This window comes from Gekko japonicus, unplaced genomic scaffold, assembly GCF_001447785.1.
Source record: "Gekko japonicus isolate JY-2015 unplaced genomic scaffold, Gekko_japonicus_V1.1 scaffold1408, whole genome shotgun sequence".
NCBI lineage: Eukaryota > Metazoa > Chordata > Lepidosauria > Squamata > Gekkonidae > Gekko > Gekko japonicus.
The window spans coordinates 63,206-82,685 of record NW_015163131.1 but is presented as its reverse complement, the minus strand read 5'-3'; the positions used below and the strand labels follow the sequence as shown (position 1 = coordinate 82,685).

The 19,480-nt window shown below is 51.0% G+C and overlaps 1 protein-coding gene across 1 annotated transcript in view; it reads left to right on the top strand.

The window, feature by feature from the left end:
• Positions 1 to 19,480, top strand: part of PLCB1 (phospholipase C beta 1) — a 375,074-nt gene that overhangs the window by 319,010 nt on the left and 36,584 nt on the right. The window contains exons 20-23 of the mRNA XM_015406942.1: positions 3,585 to 3,684; positions 5,748 to 5,852; positions 7,596 to 7,705; positions 17,743 to 17,878. Coding sequence (XP_015262428.1) covers positions 3,585 to 3,684; positions 5,748 to 5,852; positions 7,596 to 7,705; positions 17,743 to 17,878 — 451 coding nt within the window. The remainder of the gene's footprint in view (positions 1 to 3,584; positions 3,685 to 5,747; positions 5,853 to 7,595; positions 7,706 to 17,742; positions 17,879 to 19,480) is intronic.

Sequence of the window (19,480 nt, the reverse complement as noted above, 5' to 3'; positions counted from 1 at the left end):
GCTCTAACTGTCAGGAAGTTCTTCCTAATGTTTAGCGGAAAACTCTTCTGATTTAATTTCAAACCTTTGGTTCTGGGGCAACAGAAAACAACTCCACACCATCCTCTGTATGACAGCCCTTCAAGTACTTGGAGATGGTGATCATATCCCCTCTCAGTCGTCTCCTCTCCAGGCTAAACACACCCAGCTCCTTCAGCCTTCCCTCATAGGACTTGGTCTCCAGACCCTTCACCATCTTCATTGCCCTCCTCTGGACACGGTCCAGCTTCTCTATAGCCTTCTTAAATTGTGGTGCCCAAAACTGAACACAGTACTCTAGTTGAGGTCAATACTCAGTTCTTCCATAATTCTGTTTTATGCTTAGGGAGTTTTGCAATGAGTTAAGGTACTTAAAATGTCCTTTAAAAGGTAAAAGTGTTTGTCCTCCAATTGAAAATAAAAATGCTGTTTACTCAGTTTGCATGGGAAATATATGTGACAGAATCCTGTCCTTGTGGCCGAGAGCAGGGCTCATCGAAGTCCTTGCGCAATAGCAGGAAATGGTTTTTTCCCTAATTGTCTTGCTTGTACACTTTGCATTTAATAGTCCTTAGCAAAGTAAACATGGTGCTTCAGGTATTTCAGCTCCAGCAAACAGACTGCTGCTTATTTGGGACAAATCAGGGGCCTAGAAAGCTGTTCCAAGGCAAGAGAGAGATATTTTCTTAAGTAGTAGAGTGACAGATGTCACGGCAGAGTGGATCCGGACGACTCGGAACAGGAAAATCGTAGTACTCTGGGGGGGGGGGGGGGGGGGGGGTGGAGCCCGTCACGGTATTTCCTTCCAACTTACCTCATGTGGAAGTCGTCTTGTGCGGAATATGAGAGAGGGTGGCGTGTCTAAAGCTGCCTTGCTTTTTTGTGTTTTGATTGATTTTTTTATTATTTCTGTTTAAAAGGGTGGGATTCAGAAGGAAAAAGGGATACGGGGAGAATATGAATGGCTATGTACAACAAGTCAAATCAGATGTATAAAGCCACCTTGCTGAGGTGAAAGTTGGCTCTTTCATAGAATCATAGAGTGGGAAGGTGTCAGCTATGCCGCCATAGGGTTTATGGGCTCGGGTTAGGGTTATGAAAGCCCGGGTTCGCTTTCATGACCTGTGTGCCAGTTGCTGCCGCATTCCTTTCTTTTCGCTTCTCCCCCTCGTTAGCCGGCCTGTGTAGGGTCTTCCCATCGATTAATTGTGTGACTAGTTTCGTTTCCCAGCCTCAGCTCTAACTGCCTTGGTCCTCCTTCCTGCCCGCAGGAGTGAGGCCAATTGGCCCATAGGTGGTGTGTGTGGAGGGGTACGTTTGAGTACCCTATATCACTCTCCTCTTTCTGTGTAGTAGTTATTCCTAACAGTGCTTATGTTTCTGCGACCATAGTACTAGCAATAAAGTATAACCTTCAAAGAAGTGTGTGCTCTGTTGTTTGACTGTGGGTCCCAACAGAAGGGACCTCCAGGGTCATCTAGGATCCAACCCCCCACACATTGCGGGAAATTCACAACTACCTCCCCCCTCCACACCCCCAGGGACCCCCTGCTCCATGGCCAGGAGGTGGCAAAAAAGAAAAAAAAAAACCCTCCAGGATCTCCGGCCAAACTGGCCTGGAGAAAAATGGCTTCCTGACCCCAAAGTGGCGATCAGCGTTTCCCTGGGCGTGTTAAGAAAGGACCATCGCCCCATATCAGATGCATGTGAAGTGCGCTCTGGGAAGGCAAAGGTTGTCATTCTCCAACAACAGATGAGGAACTGAGCAAACATAGAAGGGCAAACCCACCACAGGTGCTTTTCTGATAATTAGGACGGGGTTACTGAACACACACAAAAAAAGTACAGCATACCCCCCACAGATCCAATCTAACTGTATCCAGTTTTATTTGTTTGTTTGTTTGTTTGTTTGTTTATTTATTTGTTTGTTGGATTTCTACACCGCCCTCCCAAAGGCTCAGGGCAGTTCACAGGCGGCAAAGCCGGAATCTAAAATACAATAAAACATACAATAAAATACAGTATTTAACCCCAAAAACCATCCTATAACATGGTGCTATATCATTCAACCAAGATGGGAACAATTCACACACTAGAGTAGCTGAGCAGAGTAGAACAGCGTTTGAGTCCAGTCGGGCACCCTTAAGACCAACAAAGTTTCATTCTGGGCGTGAGCCTCCGTGTGCAGGCCCCACGCCGCCTTCGGATTAGGGATGCCAGCCTCCAGGCGGGACCTGGGGATCCCCCCCCCCGGCATTACAGCTCATCTCCAGAGTGCAGCGATCAGCTCCCCTGGAGAACGAGGCTGCTTTGGAGGGTGGGCTCTGAATGACCCCGTGCCCCACGGAGGTCCCTGTCATCGTTCCACACACACACACACACACAGGCTCCACCCCCAAATCTCCAGCCTGGAGCTGGCAGGCCTGCTTCAGAAGCTTCTGCACATGGAAACGTATACCCAGAATAAAACTCTGTTTGTCTAAAAGGACTGAAACTTTGTTGTGTTTCAGCCACTGGACTGGAACTGTGTTCCGATGCTTCAGGCCAAGAGGGCTCCCCACCCGAGCAGAGTTTGACTTGCAAATGTGAAAAGCAACATCCCCTGCAGCTTCCGTAAAAGAAGCAGAACACTAAAATCTCCAGGACCGTCCTGTCTTCTGTCCATTGTCAGTTTCTTAAAAGTCAGGGGGGGGGGAGTCCACATCAGTCACAGGAGATAATAATAAGGCCGATGGTGCAAAACCAGGTACCCTATATTTTATTCGTCAGTTAAACTTCCAAAAAAATTCCCTGTGTGTTTCGCCAACAGGCTTCATCAGCGGAATCTGCTTGTCTTGCAGTAATTCTTCAAAAGGAGGGCAACATCAGTCGCTAATCAGCGGCTGATCAGTATTGGCCTTGCTTTTTAACCTCCAGTTTCTTAGAAGTCTCCAAAATGACTCCAGCCTTCCTTCCCACAAAGAGTCATATCAAAAAGCCTGTGGACGTGAGAATTCAGAACTGGTGCCTTCCTATTCTTCACACACACACCCCTTTCCCGATTCTGTGCCAGTTGGCTGTGCAGTCAGTGTTCCCTCTGAGCTGAGTCAGTGTGAGCTAGCTCACAGTTTTTTAGCCTCTGGCTCACACATTTTTGTCTTACTTCAGGGAGGAGGGCTCCAGAGCACACTGATTTATGCAGGAGCCAAATCGCTCGCTCACAACTTTAATGCCCCAGGAGAGCTCACAGAGTAGAATGTGTGCTCACAGGACTCTCCACAGCTTAGAGGGAGGATTGGCTGTGAGGTGTCTTGCAAGTGGTCCTCTGAGCCAGCGTTAGCCAGAAAGACTTGGGCTGCCCGCCGGCCTCGATTGGGACCGCCCTGCTGTGTGTTAGAGCAGAGCCACTGTCGAGCAACCTGGAGAGATGGAAAGAGGACAGACCTGCCTAGAAGTGGGTGCTGAGCCAGCATAGTCTGAATCCATGTGGATGTTAAGGGGTGTGTGTGTGTGTGTGTGTGTGTGAGGGGCTAGCTGACGTGCTTCTCTTGTTCCTGCTGCTAAACAGAGTTCTGCCTCCCCTTCAGGTGGTTCTGCCTTCCCTGGCGTGCCTCAGGATAGCCGTCTATGAAGAAGGAGGGAAGTTCATTGGCCACCGGATACTGCCGGTTTCAGCGATTCGCCCAGGTGAGGTAGTCTAGGCGTCCTGGGAGCGAGACTGGCCCTCGGAACGCTGAGCAAAGCAAACGGGACACCGGAGCAAAGAGGGGCTCCCTGCGTACCTTAGATGCTATAAACTGTGCCCAGTCTGAGGGATCGAGTAGGCCAGGGCTCACCGAGCAGCTGAATCTGGAGAACCGAATGTGTGCAGAAGACGTCCCTAAAGGCCTCTGTCGTCCTTGCCGTGCCTGTAGTCCCATCTCTTCACAGATAACCTTCTTTCCCAATGGATTTTAACAGACAGGGGCTGCTGGGGAATTGTGTCCGTAACTCTGTGTGTGTGTGTGTGTGTGTGTGTGTGAAGAGGCGTCTAGTTGCAGCTGACGTACAGCGACCCCAACGAGGGCTTTCTTGAGGCAAGCGGGAGGCAGAGGTGGTTGGCCATGGCCTGCCGTCGCCACAGAGCCGTTGTCCTTGAGTCTCCCTTCGAAGGACCAACCCTGCCTTGCTTTCGAGTCCTGATGCAGTGGGGCTATGCCAGGCCACCTCCCCTCCTCTAGGCATAATTATTGTAGGGAAATTGGCACAGCGCCTGGCTTTCAATAACTCTCTCAACTAGATTCCCACGACATTCTTCCCATTTGCAATGACAGCTAGTGGTGCGCTTCAGAGATTCCAAAAAATACGACGGCACGCTGTGCCCGAAAACGTCTTCCGTGCCTCACAGGTGTGAGTTCTGGAACCGAGCTCTCGGAGCGTAGGCCACCACACACCCTGAGAGGGCTGCGGGAGGGATTCCTGGTAGCTGCCCTTTGGCTGCCTGAAAGACAAACAGTGGCCCTCGTGGGTTCGTATTTTTCACTGCCACTGTATTCCGCAAGGCCAGGATGGTCTAAGCGGCTCAGTGTAAAAGAAGAGGGGAAGTCAGGGCTTGCTAAAAGCTGTAGAGGGCTCCGATGGTGCGCTGGCCTCCAGCCATCGGGGGAGTGACTGGCTGGCTTGTCACGTCTGACCTACCCCGTATCCGTGGGATACTGAATTCAGCCCCCCGGCTCATCTTAACAGCTAGCCAGAGATATACAGATGATGGTTTTATGTGTATCATTTTATTCGTATTTGCCACCAAGTTACAGCTGCCATCTTGTGATCCCTCATGGGGCTTTCGAGGCGAGGGATGCTCAGAGGTGGGCTTGCCCTTGCCTGCCCCTGCGTCACGATGGCCCTGCTGTTCCTTGGAGGGGCCCCCTCCCCCAGCAAGCACTAACCGGGGCCAGCCCTGCTCCGTTCCTGAGATCCAATGAGACTGGGCCAGCCTGGATCCTGGGGGTCAGGGCGGGAGACGTCCAGAGGTGGGTTTGGGCCACCGCCTGCCTCTGCGTAGCAACCCTTTGGCTTCCTTGGAGGTCTCCCCTCCGAGCACTCACCAGGGCCAACCCTGCTGCCCGGAGCTGTCCAGGTCTGCCTGGACCTTAAAGGCTGAAGTCTTTGCAACTCTTGGGCTCCTCGGTGGCCCCTTCCTCCTTCAGGTAGCAGGCGGCCCTTCTCTCTCCTGGGTCTGCGCACGTGGCCCTCCCCAGACGCCTCTCAGGGCGGTAGGACTGCCTTGCCCCGTTCCTGGCAAATAGCCATTCTGCACCACCACCACCACCAGTGTTCCCTCTAAGCTGAGTCCGTGTGAGCCAGCTCACAGTTTCTTAGCCTCCGGCTCACACATATGTGTCTCCGCTCAGGAAGGATGGGGCTCCAGAGCAAACTAATTTGTGCAGCGGCCAAATCGCTGGCTCACAACTTGAATGCCGGCAGCTCACAAAGTAGAATTTTTTGCTCACAAGCCCCCACGGCTGAGAGGGAGCCTTGGCCACCACCCCATCTGTCTCTGTAGAGGAACCTCATCCCCTCCAGGCCTCCCGTCTGAGAGGTTTGCGCTCTCGTCCCCCGAGAAAGGACGTCGTCTCTGAGCTCACGGCATATCCCTGAGTGCCGGTGAAGGGACCCCGCGTCTCTCTGTGTGACTGCTCAGCCATTGTGTGCGTCCCGTTAGGACATCAGCCGTAGATGCGCTCTCCACGGTTGTCCTCCTTCTGTTCCAGGCTACCACTACATCTCCCTGAGGAACGAGAGGAACCTGTCCCTGACGCTGCCGGCCCTGTTCGTCTACCTAGAGGTGAAGGACTACGTGCCCGACACTTATGCAGGTAACAGGAGAACCCGCCTTGACGACAAACGTCAAGTGTCATTGCAGGAAGCACTTCTTCTGGGGAGCTGCTGTTATTCTCTGAAATGGCACACAGCGGGAATTAAGAACGTGAAGGACTATCATATATGTAGTGTAGTTTGGCTCCTCCTCCTCCTCCTCCTCCTCCTCCTCCTCCTTCTGTTTACCTGCACCAGAGCAAGCCTCTGTGCTCCCTGCCGTGGTGTGTGTGTGTGTGGGAGTTCATCAAACCGTTTTCCCCACCCTGATTCAGTCACACGTTCCACTCTTAACTGTATCTAACAAAAGCTACAGATACCTTCAGTGTGATTGCCTGCAATAAGTCATTGTCCACATGTGAAGCAGTGGTCAGAACTCCCCTCTAAGCACCGGCCTTGCACAATCTGAGGGAAATTGTCGTTGTTCAGAGAAGTGCGGCTTCCTTCAGGCGTCACTGCAGAGGCTGGCCTGTGCCGGTCAGCAGTGCCCCTCCCATCCCTCCCCTCCCCTCCTCCTCAGCTCCGGACTGATCAAGGGCCAGTTCGGAAGGCCTGGATTAACTGGAGTTTGTTTTCTCCCCACAAACGTGGGCTGTAAATCTCCGTGGAATCCCAGTGATGCATCCTAGTTTGTGAGAAACGGACAAACGCCAGTTTGCCAAGGGCACTTTGGCATCGCAGGGAGTTGGAGCTTGGTCCAACTGGAAATTTTCCATCAGGCTCTTTGTGCAAGGTGACGTGCTGAGTGAGAGGGTGCAGCGGACACGCAATGATCATGCCTGATCAAAACAGGCCTCGGTTTGCTCTGGCATCTGATTGCAGCAGATGTGACAAGCTTTTTTGTGATGGAGCCAGTTTGGTGTCATGGTTAAGTGCAGGCGGACTCTAATCTGGGAGAACCAGGTTTGATTCCCCTCTCCTCCTCCACTTGCACCTGGCTGGATGACCTTGGGCAAGCCGTAGTTCTGACAAGAGCTGTCCTTGAAAAAGAGCCGTTTCTGTCAAGAGCTCTCTCAGCCCCACCCACCTCCCAGGGGGTGTCTGTTGTGGGGAGGGGGAGGGAAAGGAGTCTGTAAGCCGCTCTGAGACTCTGAGTCTCCTCCAATCTCCAACTTCCTCCTCCTCCTCCTCCTCCTTTGTAGAGTAAGAACCAAAACAATGTCTCCTTGCCCCAAGGAACTTACCGTATACAATTGGGGAAGAGTGTGTATTCAGTTGCACATGGTGGTGGAAAGTGCCGTCAGAGTTGTATGGCGACCCCGCACGGGGCTTTCAAGGCAAAGGGCATTCAGAGGTGGTTTGCCCTGGCCTGCCTCTGCGTCGCGACCCCAGACTTGCTTGGGGGGGGGGTCTCCCATCCAAGTACTAGCCAGGGCTGAACCTGCTCAGCTTCTGAGACCGGGCGAGATCTGACTTGCCTGGGGGGCATCCGGGTCAGGGCAGCTGTGTGCGTGTGGCTGTGCTCCCTGTCAGAGACCGCGTAGGTCAATAAAGCATGCCTGTGTTTTATGTATGAGCAAAAAGGATTTCTGTAAATTTGTGGGGGTTGAGGAGACATTTAAACGGGCAAAGGGATTGGGCGGTGTCCCATGAGGGCTCCGAGGGGCATTTCCCGCCATGAAGGGCTACGTGAAAATTCTGGATAGGCCCCTGAAGAGGGTGACGGCAGCCCCCACCCCTTTGCACGTCTGCGTGAACCCGCCCGCAGGTGCCGGCCTGACTCTCCATTCCGGCTTGATTTCCAGATGTGATCGAAGCGTTGTCCAACCCCATCAGATACGTGAACTTAATGGAGCAGAGAGCAAACCAGTTGGCGGCGCTCACCCTGGAGGACGAAGAGGAAGTCAAGAGAGAGGTCAGAGTCGGAGGCTGACGCGGGATTTAGTAACCGAGAGACTCATTCCAGTTCTGTCTGCCATGTCTTGTCTCCTCAGCGGATGGGAGAGCGGGAATCTCAGCTGTACACCTGCATGGGCCTGGATGACTTTTTCTTTCTTTAATATGCCATGGATTCAGTTTGGGTACTTCAGGGTAGCTACGGTAGTTGTTGGAAGTTAGGCAGGTTAAAAGGGTAGCTGGGAAGGTGTGGAATTTGCAATGCGGCCGCTCTTTCCTGAATGGAGCTGGTTTTCTGCTTTGCCTTTTTAAACAGAGGAGCAGAATCTAAGTCTTTGTCATACTAACTGCAGCAAGCCACGAACCACGTAACACCTTTAGTGGGACCAGCTACAGTGACACAAAAGTCTTTTGGGGTAGGTAGAATTCCATGGCATGAGGCCAAAAGCCATAACGATATAATAACAGCTGCCCGAACAGTAATAAATATTACAGTAAAAAAAAGCAAGGTTAAAAGCAGCATTTAAATTGTCAGGACTGGGACGTAGTGAAGAATATAACACATTGAACACTGGAGCGAAAATTTTGCACGGATCTTCTTGGCAGACCATGCATGCACGGACATCGTATAGGTGACACAATGATCGTCATTAGATAAGGAGTTTTAGGAGCTGCTTATAAGGTGGCCTAAGAGATGTAAGAACAGTAAGGAGCAGTGTTCCCTCTAAGCTGAGTTAGTGTGAGTTAGCTCACAATGTTCTAGCCTCCGGCTCACACGTTTTTGTCTTCGCTCAGGAAGGAGGGGCTCCAGAGCAAACTAATTTCTGCAGCAGCCAAATTCTTTGCTCACAACTTTAATGCCAGTAGCTCACAAAGTAGAATTTTTGCTCATAAGGGAGCCTTGGTAAGGAGGGCTCATTTTCGTGGTTCCACGCCTGTCGTGCACAATGAACAAGCTCTTTCCTAACTGCTCTACACTCCTGGTCAAACCAGCCTACAGAAGGATGGGTTTTGAATTTTAGAAGTCTATCACCAGAGAAGAAGGGTCTAAAATTGCGAGCAATTTCCTCAAAGAGTTCCAAAGAGTTTTGAGGTTGCCAGAACTCTTCCTCAGGCAAGATGTTACAAAAGAAGAAACTTCAAAAAGGAGGTGAGGAAGCAAAAGAGATAATCCAGACCGTGGTTTAATTGGCCTTCCCCCACAGCATCTCTGTGATGAATGTTGCAGCAATACCTTGGTTCCATCTGAGGTAAGCCGCACTGCAGTCCATCTCGGCAAGAGCCGGGAATGACCATTTTGGGGAGAGCTGCTGGAGAAGCCCAAAGTCAGCCTGGCTCTCAAGTCACTGTGGAAAGCAGGGATGGAGCTTGGAGTGGCTTTTCTTCTGGGCTTGATGTCCTTTGCTTGACGTCACAGTGAGCCCAGCCATAGCTTGTGGCAGAATGCACTTTCAATCGTAAGCTACTGGGGTGGGGGTGGGGGATGAGAACAGAGTTCTTGCCCACAGCCGGTTGTGTGCGCAGGTCTGACATTCCGTCCATTCCAAAATCCACCTTCAAATCAAAACAACGCGGCGAGCAGTGTGGAGTTGGCCACAAGGTAAGAACTGCCATTTCAGAAATCACTTTGCCTTGCAAAGATTCTAGAGTGGCAGCCATGTCTAGTCAGTTGCATCTAATGCCAACAAGCTAGCAATTTTATTTTGTAGAATATATTTCTGGGGACCAGAGCCAACTTTGTCTAGTAAAACTCCTAGTTTTAAAGATGCCACCAAAAATTCCTATTCGTCTTAAAGATATCACTTGCCACAAAATCTCTCCTTATATATAATTGAGTAAGAACATTTTATATGAACATTCTAAAATGCCCGCCTTCAGTGTTAGGCCGGAAGAACTGCCACTCAGAAGACACTGGCTGGGTTGACTGGCTGCTTTGTGCAGTCCCGCCCAGCGTTTCAAGGTCTTTTGCATATGGAAGCTGATTGGACTTCACTGCATTCCACACCTCAAACCCCCCCCCCTCCCCGCAAGGCAGTTGGAATGTCAGTTGCATATGGAACCTTCAAGGTCTTTTGCATATGGAAGCTGATTGGACTTCACTGCATTCCACACCTCAAACTCACCCCCTCCCCGCAAGGCAGTTGGAATGTCAGTTGCATATGGAACCTTCAAGGTCTTTTGCATATGGAAGCTGATTGGACTTCACTGCATTCCACACCTCAAACTCACCCCCTCCCCGCAAGGCAGTTGGAATGTCAGTTGCATATGGAACCTTCAAGGTCTTTTGCATATGGAAGCTGATTGGACTTCACTGCATTCCACACCTCAAACTCACCCCCTCCCCGCAAGGCAGTTGGAATGTCAGTTGCATATGGAACCTTCAAGGTCTTTTGCATATGGAAGCTGATTGGACTTCACTGCATTCCACACCTCAAACTCACCCCCTCCCCGCAAGGCAGTTGGAATGTCAGTTGCATATGGAACCTTCAAGGTCTTTTGCATATGGAAGCTGATTGGACTTCACTGCATTCCACACCTCAAACTCACCCCCTCCCCGCAAGGCAGTTGGAATGTCAGTTGCATATGGAACCTTCAAGGTCTTTTGCATATGGAAGCTGATTGGACTTCACTGCATTCCACACCTCAAACTCACCCCCTCCCCGCAAGGCAGTTGGAATGTCAGTTGCATATGGAACCTTCAAGGTCTTTTGCATATGGAAGCTGATTGGACTTCACTGCATTCCACACCTCAAACTCACCCCCTCCCCGCAAGGCAGTTGGAATGTCAGTTGCATATGGAACCTTCAAGGTCTTTTGCATATGGAAGCTGATTGGACTTCACTGCATTCCACACCTCAAACTCACCCCCTCCCCGCAAGGCAGTTGGAATGTCAGTTGCATATGGAACCTTCAAGGTCTTTTGCATATGGAAGCTGATTGGACTTCACTGCATTCCACACCTCAAACTCACCCCCTCCCCGCAAGGCAGTTGGAATGTCAGTTGCATATGGAACCTTCAAGGTCTTTTGCATATGGAAGCTGATTGGACTTCACTGCATTCCACACCTCAAACTCACCCCCTCCCCGCAAGGCAGTTGGAATGTCAGTTGCATATGGAACCTTCAAGGTCTTTTGCATATGGAAGCTGATTGGACTTCACTGCATTCCACACCTCAAACTCACCCCCTCCCCGCAAGGCAGTTGGAATGTCAGTTGCATATGGAACCTTCAAGGTCTTTTGCATATGGAAGCTGATTGGACTTCACTGCATTCCACACCTCAAACTCACCCCCTCCCCGCAAGGCAGTTGGAATGTCAGTTGCATATGGAACCTTCAAGGTCTTTTGCATATGGAAGCTGATTGGACTTCACTGCATTCCACACCTCAAACTCACCCCCTCCCCGCAAGGCAGTTGGAATGTCAGTTGCATATGGAACCTTCAAGGTCTTTTGCATATGGAAGCTGATTGGACTTCACTGCATTCCACACCTCAAACTCACCCCCTCCCCGCCTGCTGAGGTCACCACAGCAAAATGACACTGTTTGCCCAAAGCCAGAGCACTCCCCCAGAGCCTCTTTCTAGATCTCGTTGTATTTATTTCCACAACGGGCTTTACTGCTAGTTAAACTATAAAGTGACCTGTGCGAAAATTGTTCATTGAACTTTGTTCTTACCAGGAAGAATGCGGGTTCCCTTTTGTGTTTTAAAGTCCAAGACCTTCCGGCTCAGAGCATAACTTTCCCCTCCTCGCAGAGAACATGTACACAAATTAACATCATTAGACTTCAGATGGAGCTGATTAAAATTTGGTCAGATTTCTTCCAGGGGCTAAATTCATGGTGGAACGCAATGCATTTATATCTTGCTTTGTGATTTTAGTATGCAATCCTGAGCCAACTTACGTATATTAAAATGGCACACATGAGTTTGTGGGAAGCAATCAGTTCTGGGAACAGAGATTAGCAAGTACTCTTGAGCAAGCAACATCTGTGTCGTGCGTTCTGCATCCAATCTTTGTTATCACTCAGTTCAATAAGTGAGAGAAGCGTCTTTTGCTACAGTCTTAATTTCCCCCCAGTAACTATTTCAAAGTTCAGCATTTCCCCCAGAAAAGTTCCAGTCTGTAGTTTCCTTTCCCATAGTCAGGCGATTGCAGTGTCAGAAACTGGGGGATACTCTTGCTTACCAACCTCTCTCCCCTAACTGAAGCAAACTTGGTTCAGCATCAGGCCTTGGGGTAGATCCTGCCCCCTCCCTTTTGCCACTCTGCTGGGTTGGAAGGGTTCCTCCAACTTCAGGGGCTGTTCCTGAGTTTTGTTGTTGTTGTTCAGTCGCACAGTCGAGTTCGACTCTTTGCAACCCCATGGACCAGATCACGCCAGGCCCTCCTGTCCTCCACCATCCTCCGGAGTTTGCTCAATTTCATGTTTGTTGCATCGATAACACTAGAACTCCTCAAAAATTAAACAGTACTTGTCATCCTGGCTTTAAATGGAGACTTGGATTTCCTCCGTCACTACAGTCTCTAATAGCTCTACACTTTTCAAAAATGTCAGTTGGCTGATCTCAGCATGTTTTATCAGACTGTAATCCCGTATCAAGACCAGTTCATTTTCACTTCAGCCATTTGCTGATCTGTTGGAACCTCTGACCTCCCTCACTAACGGCTAACTGTGGCCCCGGTCACACGGGCCAGATAACACGGGGGGGGGAGGCGTGGCTGTTCACCCCAGAGCAAAATAAGGCGCGGTAGCCCGGTCACACAGTCCCTCGAGTCTCTGCGCTTTGGCTGTTAGCTGGCGATCACATGGCGATGCTGCAGCATGGCAAAGAAGTGGTGCGGCATGATCACACAAGCATTTTGCATTTGTGCGCATGTGCAGTTCCGTGGAGCAGCACTGCTTTCAGTTTTGTGTTTGTGCGCATGCGCTTATGAAAAACATTGGTTTGTGATGGGACATGGATGGGCGCCGGCTGCCACGGGATACTAGCACTCCCGCGATCAGACGCCCGCCTGTGCCGCGCGTTTTCCGGATACTAGTGCACTTTCCGAGGTACTTTTTAACTCTGCATCTTCGGCGGGACGGCACAGGTTGGCCACGGGTGCACTACGCTTCCCAGATGTTGCGGTGTGATTGCACCCCAAAAATCCACCCAACATTCGTGCCTTTCACGCGGCAAACTCTCCATGTGACCGGGGCCTGTGTTGATTTACGATGGAACTTACACCCAACCTTTCTATATCAATTCCTTCCTTTTTCCCTTGCATTGGAATTTAGACTTGGAAGATTTGTGGTACAATTCACACTAAATGCCCCCCCCCTCCAGGGTTCCCTTCACTCGTCTATCTGAATAAGTGGGCTGCGGCTTAAAAAAAGCTCATATTGAAATATATGTGTTGAGGTTGGGTGCTACTGGACTTTTGTGTTGTTTTGCTATGATATGACAGGTGGACACGGCTCCCCCTTTGCAGTCTTTAGGCTGCAGGAAGGTTCCTCCGAGGATTGCTGGATCCCACCCACCCCAAATAGATCTTGCGTGCTTGATGCTCCATGTTCTGACAGCTTTTCAGCAAGCAAAACTAGAAACTTGTGGCTTTAGTCCAGACTGGAGTCATGCTCAAATAGAACATGGAATTATAGCAGGAGAAAAGAGCCAGAGTCCAGGAGCACCTGAAAGACTAACACAATCTGTGGCAGGGGGAGGAGCTTTCGTGAGTCACGGCAGTCACTTCTTCCGGTACAGCTAGACTGGGAGTCCCTCTATTCTTCTGTCTTGGTTCTAAAATCACTTCACTCTCCAAGATATAAGGACAGATGTACTCACATACTTAGCTGTACCCGAAGAAGTGAGCCATGACTCACGAAAGCTCCTCCCCCTGCCACAGATTGTGTTAGTCTTTCAGGTGCTCCTGGACTCTTGCTCTTTTCTCCTGCTACAGGCAGACTAAAACGGCTGCCCATCTTAGTCTATCTGAAGAAGTGAGCAGTGACTCACCAAAGCTCCTCCCCTGCCACCGATTGTGTTAGTCTTTCAGGTGCTCCTGGACTCTTGCTCTTTTCTCCTGCTACAGGCAGACTAAAACGGCTGCCCATCTTAGTCTATCTGAAGAAGTGAGCAGTGACTCACCAAAGCTCCTCCCCTGCCACCGATTGTGTTAGTCTTTCAGGTGCTCCTGGACTCTTGCTCTTTTCTCCTGCTACAGGCAGACTAAAACGGCTGCCCATCTTAGTCTATCTGAAGAAGTGAGCAGTGACTCACCAAAGCTCCTCCCCTGCCACCGATTGTGTTAGTCTTTCAGGTGCTCCTGGACTCTTGCTCTTTTCTCCTGCTACAGGCAGACTAAAACGGCTGCCCATCTTAGTCTATCTGAAGAAGTGAGCAGTGACTCACCAAAGCTCCTCCCCTGCCACCGATTGTGTTAGTCTTTCAGGTGCTCCTGGACTCTTGCTCTTTTCTCCTGCTACAGGCAGACTAAAACGGCTGCCCATCTTAGTCTATCTGAAGAAGTGAGCAGTGACTCACCAAAGCTCCTCCCCTGCCACCGATTGTGTTAGTCTTTCAGGTGCTCCTGGACTCTTGCTCTTTTCTCCTGCTACAGGCAGACTAAAACGGCTGCCCATCTTAGTCTATCTGAAGAAGTGAGCAGTGACTCACCAAAGCTCCTCCCCTGCCACCGATTGTGTTAGTCTTTCAGGTGCTCCTGGACTCTTGCTCTTTTCTCCTGCTACAGGCAGACTAAAACGGCTGCCCATCTTAGTCTATCTGAAGAAGTGAGCAGTGACTCACCAAAGCTCCTCCCCTGCCACCGATTGTGTTAGTCTTTCAGGTGCTCCTGGACTCTTGCTCTTTTCTCCTGCTACAGGCAGACTAAAACGGCTGCCCATCTTAGTCTATCTGAAGAAGTGAGCAGTGACTCACCAAAGCTCCTCCCCTGCCACCGATTGTGTTAGTCTTTCAGGTGCTCCTGGACTCTTGCTCTTTTCTCCTGCTGCAGACAGACTAACACGGCCGCCCATCTTGGTCTATCTGAAGAAGTGAGCCGTGACTCACGAAAGCTCCTCCCCGGCCACAAATTGTGTTAGTCTTCAAGGTGCTCCTGGACTCTCGGTCTTTTCTGCTGTTACAGGCAGACTAACAGGGCCACCCATCTTAATGAGTTTATAAATGGGAATAAGTCTGGATAAACCCTTCACAGTGATTACCCTGCTATTGATAATGAAATTGTTCTAGTTGTACTGCTATTCTCACAGAAACTGGGTAACTGTTGCCCCGTGTTTCCTTGGCCCAGGACAATCTGCTTTCGTCGCCTAGATTTTGTCATTTTCTCACCTCACCTTTTCATGTGGCCTGGGGCTGCCAAACCAAAACGAAATGCCCCAAGGTCAGTGGCGTGGAGGACAAAGACCTATCGAGGAGCAGGATGGTTTGTTCCACTGACAGCGCAGTCCTGAGCAAAGTTGTCTTCTGCAGACTCAGAACTGGGTATCTCTGCTCAGGACTGTGCTGTTACTTTTCGGGTGCGATTGTCAATGTTGAAAGCACTTCACAGATATTGTCATGTTGGCATTGATTTGCGAGGCTGCATTTGTGGTTATAACGAGCCTGAAAGCCTGACCCACACCTCAGGGCAAGTTTGCCTTCTGATCTTGTGTGCCAGCGTGTTTTGCGGAAGTCTCTCTTTCATGTGCAGCGCATCGAGGATGCACGATGCACCTTCTGCCGCTCAGGCCCAGATGCAGTAGTGGTTCAGTGCCAGGTGAGGGATCCCTCTGCATGCCGTTACTCTGCCTCAGCAGCTGCAGCCCCGGCCGCATCTCAGAGGAGGAGGGTTTGTGTGAGCGGCAGCTAGATCACTGAGAGAGGATCGGGTCTCTTCACCCTCGAGGGGATTTCTCTTGCAGGGCTGCTCCAACTGCTGCTCTCTAGAAATGGCTGTTTGAGGCAAAGGGCAGAATAAGTATTCTTGAAGGAGAAGGGGAGACAGATCCTGTGTCTCCTCAGTGACCTTGGCGGCACCAAACTTTATTCTGTCCGTTGCTCTTGAAAGCCAACCACAATCGCATATGCAGGTTTCCCACATCAAGTCTAGAGCTAGTCTGAGACAGCATCTCGGATGAAGATAATAAGCCCCAGGCAAATAAAACCCAGAAAGGCAAATGTTCAGAGTCTCTCCACTCACCACTGGCTGGGGGCTTTTTATAGGGGAAAGAGAATCAAATCGCGTTCTTTTGTTTTCAAAGTAGTGCAGGAGACGCTCACGTCCATATCTGTAAACAGTGGACTGGGCTTTGGTGTGGTTTAATCACATCAAAATGGCATTTCCCCCTAATTGGGGGTAAACCTTAGAAAAGGGGGGAATGTTTAGAGGAGATCCGCCCCGCCCCGTTATCAGTGCCTTGCCAGGGAAGAGGAAAGCTGCATGCGGAACTAATCCGGCAAGGTACCATGGCAACAGGTCCTTTCTTCCCAAACGCTGGCCTCTCAAGAAGATGAACTGCCGGGGCACGCTGCTCCGAGGCCCTGCGCTTTTCTTCCTGTGCCATTGAGCCTGGAGTGGGAATCTGCAACATACTTAGATAACGGTGCCCACTAATACAGCAATTGTCAGGCGATTAGTTTGGGCCCCCCAAAAAGGAAGAACGAACGGATAGAAATGAGTGCCAAATACGGGCTTTGAGAGCTGGCGAGAAAGAAGAGGTGGTGCGGGACGCGAACGCAGACTGGGCAACACGGGCACGGTGATCCCAGCATGTGGCCGGAATGGAGGTACTTTTTAGCGTAATCTTACCTGTCAGACGTACGGATGTGCGAGCTGTCCTGGGCCTGGGATTCCTTTGCCTCCGGGGTGAATGAGGCATCGGCACGCTGTAAATTAGCCTGGGACCAACGTACAGAAGTCTCTCTGTGTGATGTTGTGTGCCGTGGAGGCTTGCGTAGTCTACTGTGATATTAGACTGGTGTGTGAATGCTCAGGATATATAAAACAGTAGTGAGGACTGCGTTGTAGGTACATAAATTGTGTTACCCGGACTTCTTGGATGACACAAACCTTGTCTTCTATTGGCGGGGGGAGGGAGGGATGTAGTGATAAGAGAGGTGTGCATGAAAGTATGAAGTTCAAGGCAAAATCCAGAGGACACTCCACCCCCCCCCAAAAAAAGCACACTCTCCAAATAATGGTTCTGCTTTAGTGCCACACGGACAGGGTCTGGTTGGGATGGGCCGAGGTAGACATTGTCCTTGACAAGCACGGCCTGGGCTTGTAAGTACCTTGTAAGCAAATCTGTGTTCCTGCAGGGTGATGCAAGAGGATTCCTGGCGTGTTTCTTCTTCAGAGCTGGGAGGGTTGTGCAGTCAGAGTACAGGATTTACTAAAGTGCCAGATGTCCATTATGAAGGACTGTTTTCCATTGTGGGTGCAAGCCCCCCCCTCCACGTGTAAATGAGACAAGGAACTGGGGGGGGGACATTTCCAGAAATTCTCATTAGTGCCAAGGGGAAGTATTTATTCTGGAATTCCTCTCTGCCTTCTTAGAATGTGAAGTGTCCAAATACAAAGTGTCTTTCGTAATGAACTTGCAATTTGGGAAGGGGGTGGTGGTAGATGAGGACTATTGATGATCTTATTGGGCGGGGGAGATGTGCTTCTCCAGAAACGGAGCCTACATGCCCACCGGTCAGCCAGCTGCCCCCTTGCCACCGGGGCACACCCCGCCGTCTCTGCCGGGCCACTTTCGCTGCGTCCTGTTGGGAGGCGTTTTTGTGTCCAGTTTGGTGTCGTGGTGAAGTGCGCAGACTCTAATCCGGGAGAACCGGGTTCGATTCCCCACTCCTCCACTTGCACCTGGCTGGATGACTTTGGGCAAGCCATAGTCCTGTCAGAACTGTTCCTGAAAAAGAGGAGTTTCTGTCAAGAGCTCTCTCAGCCCCACCTACCTCCCAGGGTGTCTGTTGTGGGGAGGGGAAGGGAAAGGGGACTGCAAGCCGCTCTGAGACTCCTTCGGGTAGTGAAGGGCCATGGGGTATGAATCCAGTCTTTTCTTCTTCTTAGGCTGATCAGGGAGGAGATGCCCCTTCGGAAGCTCAGAACGAACCCAAGCCCGCGCCAGCTGAAAATGGAGTCAACCACACCGCTTCCCTCACCCCTAAACCGTCCACTCAGGTTGCCCCCAGCCAGCCAGCACCAGGTAAGAAGAATTTGACTCTGTTGTGCCATTTCGACAGTGCCTTTTTTGTGCCCAAAGCTGCACCTGAATACTTCCTTTGGTATGCTGTTGTCCTGAATGATTGGAACAAATAAGAACCTGACCAGATCTCCTGTTTGAGAGGCATCAGTGCATATGGGTTTCTGCCTGTAGACACATCTGTTCAGAAGGCTATGGTTTAGAGCCAGTGCAAAAATTCCCCACTTGTGATGGAACTCTGGTGCAAGCGGAAATTCAAGAAAAAGACTTGTGCAACTGCTTGTGCCAATTCAGACCAATTTCTGGGCACGATAATCTATGGGGAGGGAAATGTGACACGTTGCCTAAGACCCATAGGACTCATCGAGTTGGAAGGGGTCGTCTAGCCCAACCTCCTGCTCCATACAAGAGGAGCTATGCCAAGTCTGTCTATGCTCCTGGTGGCGCACTGCGGGGTCCAAGACGTGGCCTCTGTTTAGAACACTTCCTATCCTCTTTGCCCTCTTTTAATGGACAAGAACACTCTGCCCCGCAGGGCCACTCCACGTGGCGAATGGCTTGGTGGAGGCCTATCACGGGTCAGCTCCAAAGGCTGTCCTCTGCCAGGGCACACTCTCTGAGCACAAGAGGCGCCTGTATCCAAACCGCTGCATGTCGGCAGCCTGCTGTGCTCCACCCACGGTCACGAATTGGGTTGCTGGGCTTCGGGGATGGCGGCCCCGACTCAAACCCTTGTTAGCTGCCCAGCTTCCTGGGATGTGTGGAGCAAGTCCCAACCTGGGGAGGATGTGTGGATAAAATCAGGGAGCCTCGGGAGGTATCTGCCCCCTTCAGGAATTGATGGAATAAATAAAACAACATGGGGTGGAAGAGTGCCAGTTTTATCCCAGAGTCAGCACGGGGAGGAATGGCTCTGTTCTAGCGTTTGGGTCGCTTTCCGTGCAGGGCCAAGCACGGCAGACTTTGCCCTGGGAAGATAGCAAGTTAGCAAACAATTCCCAGCTGGACTTGTGTGGAGAAAAGCTGGGGGGGGGGAGAGATGTGCTTCACCAGAAACGGAGAAAAGTTTAATTGCAGGCGAAGCCGGAGGTGTTGGCACTGCAAGGCGGGCTAAGAAAGCTCTGAAAAGTGAACGGTCTCTACCAAAACTCTGGAGTGGATCAACAAAGCTCCTGTGTTTCACTCCAGTCTAGCGAGGGTGGGGGTGGTGCTGGATCTGGGACTTAGAGCACTGGCTGCCTATTGTGTACCGGATCTGGTTCAAGGCGTTGGTCCTTACCTTTAAAGCCCTATACGGCCGGGGGCAGCATACCTTTGGGACCGCCCCTCCTCATATAAGCCCCGCAGGAACTTACAATCTATTAATCAGCACCTCCTGGTGGTTCCCGGCCCCAGGGCCATCCGGCTTGCCTCAACGAGGGCCGGGGCTTTTTCGGCCCTGGCCCCTACCTAGTAGAATGAGCCCCCATTAGAAAGGGAAGGAAGCAGGGAGGGAGGGAAGGAAGGAGGGAAGGGAGGGAGGAGGGAGGGAGGGGAGAGAGCGCAGAAGGAAGGAAGGAGGGAGGGGAGAGAGAGCGGAAGGGAGGAGGGAGGGAGGGGAGAGAG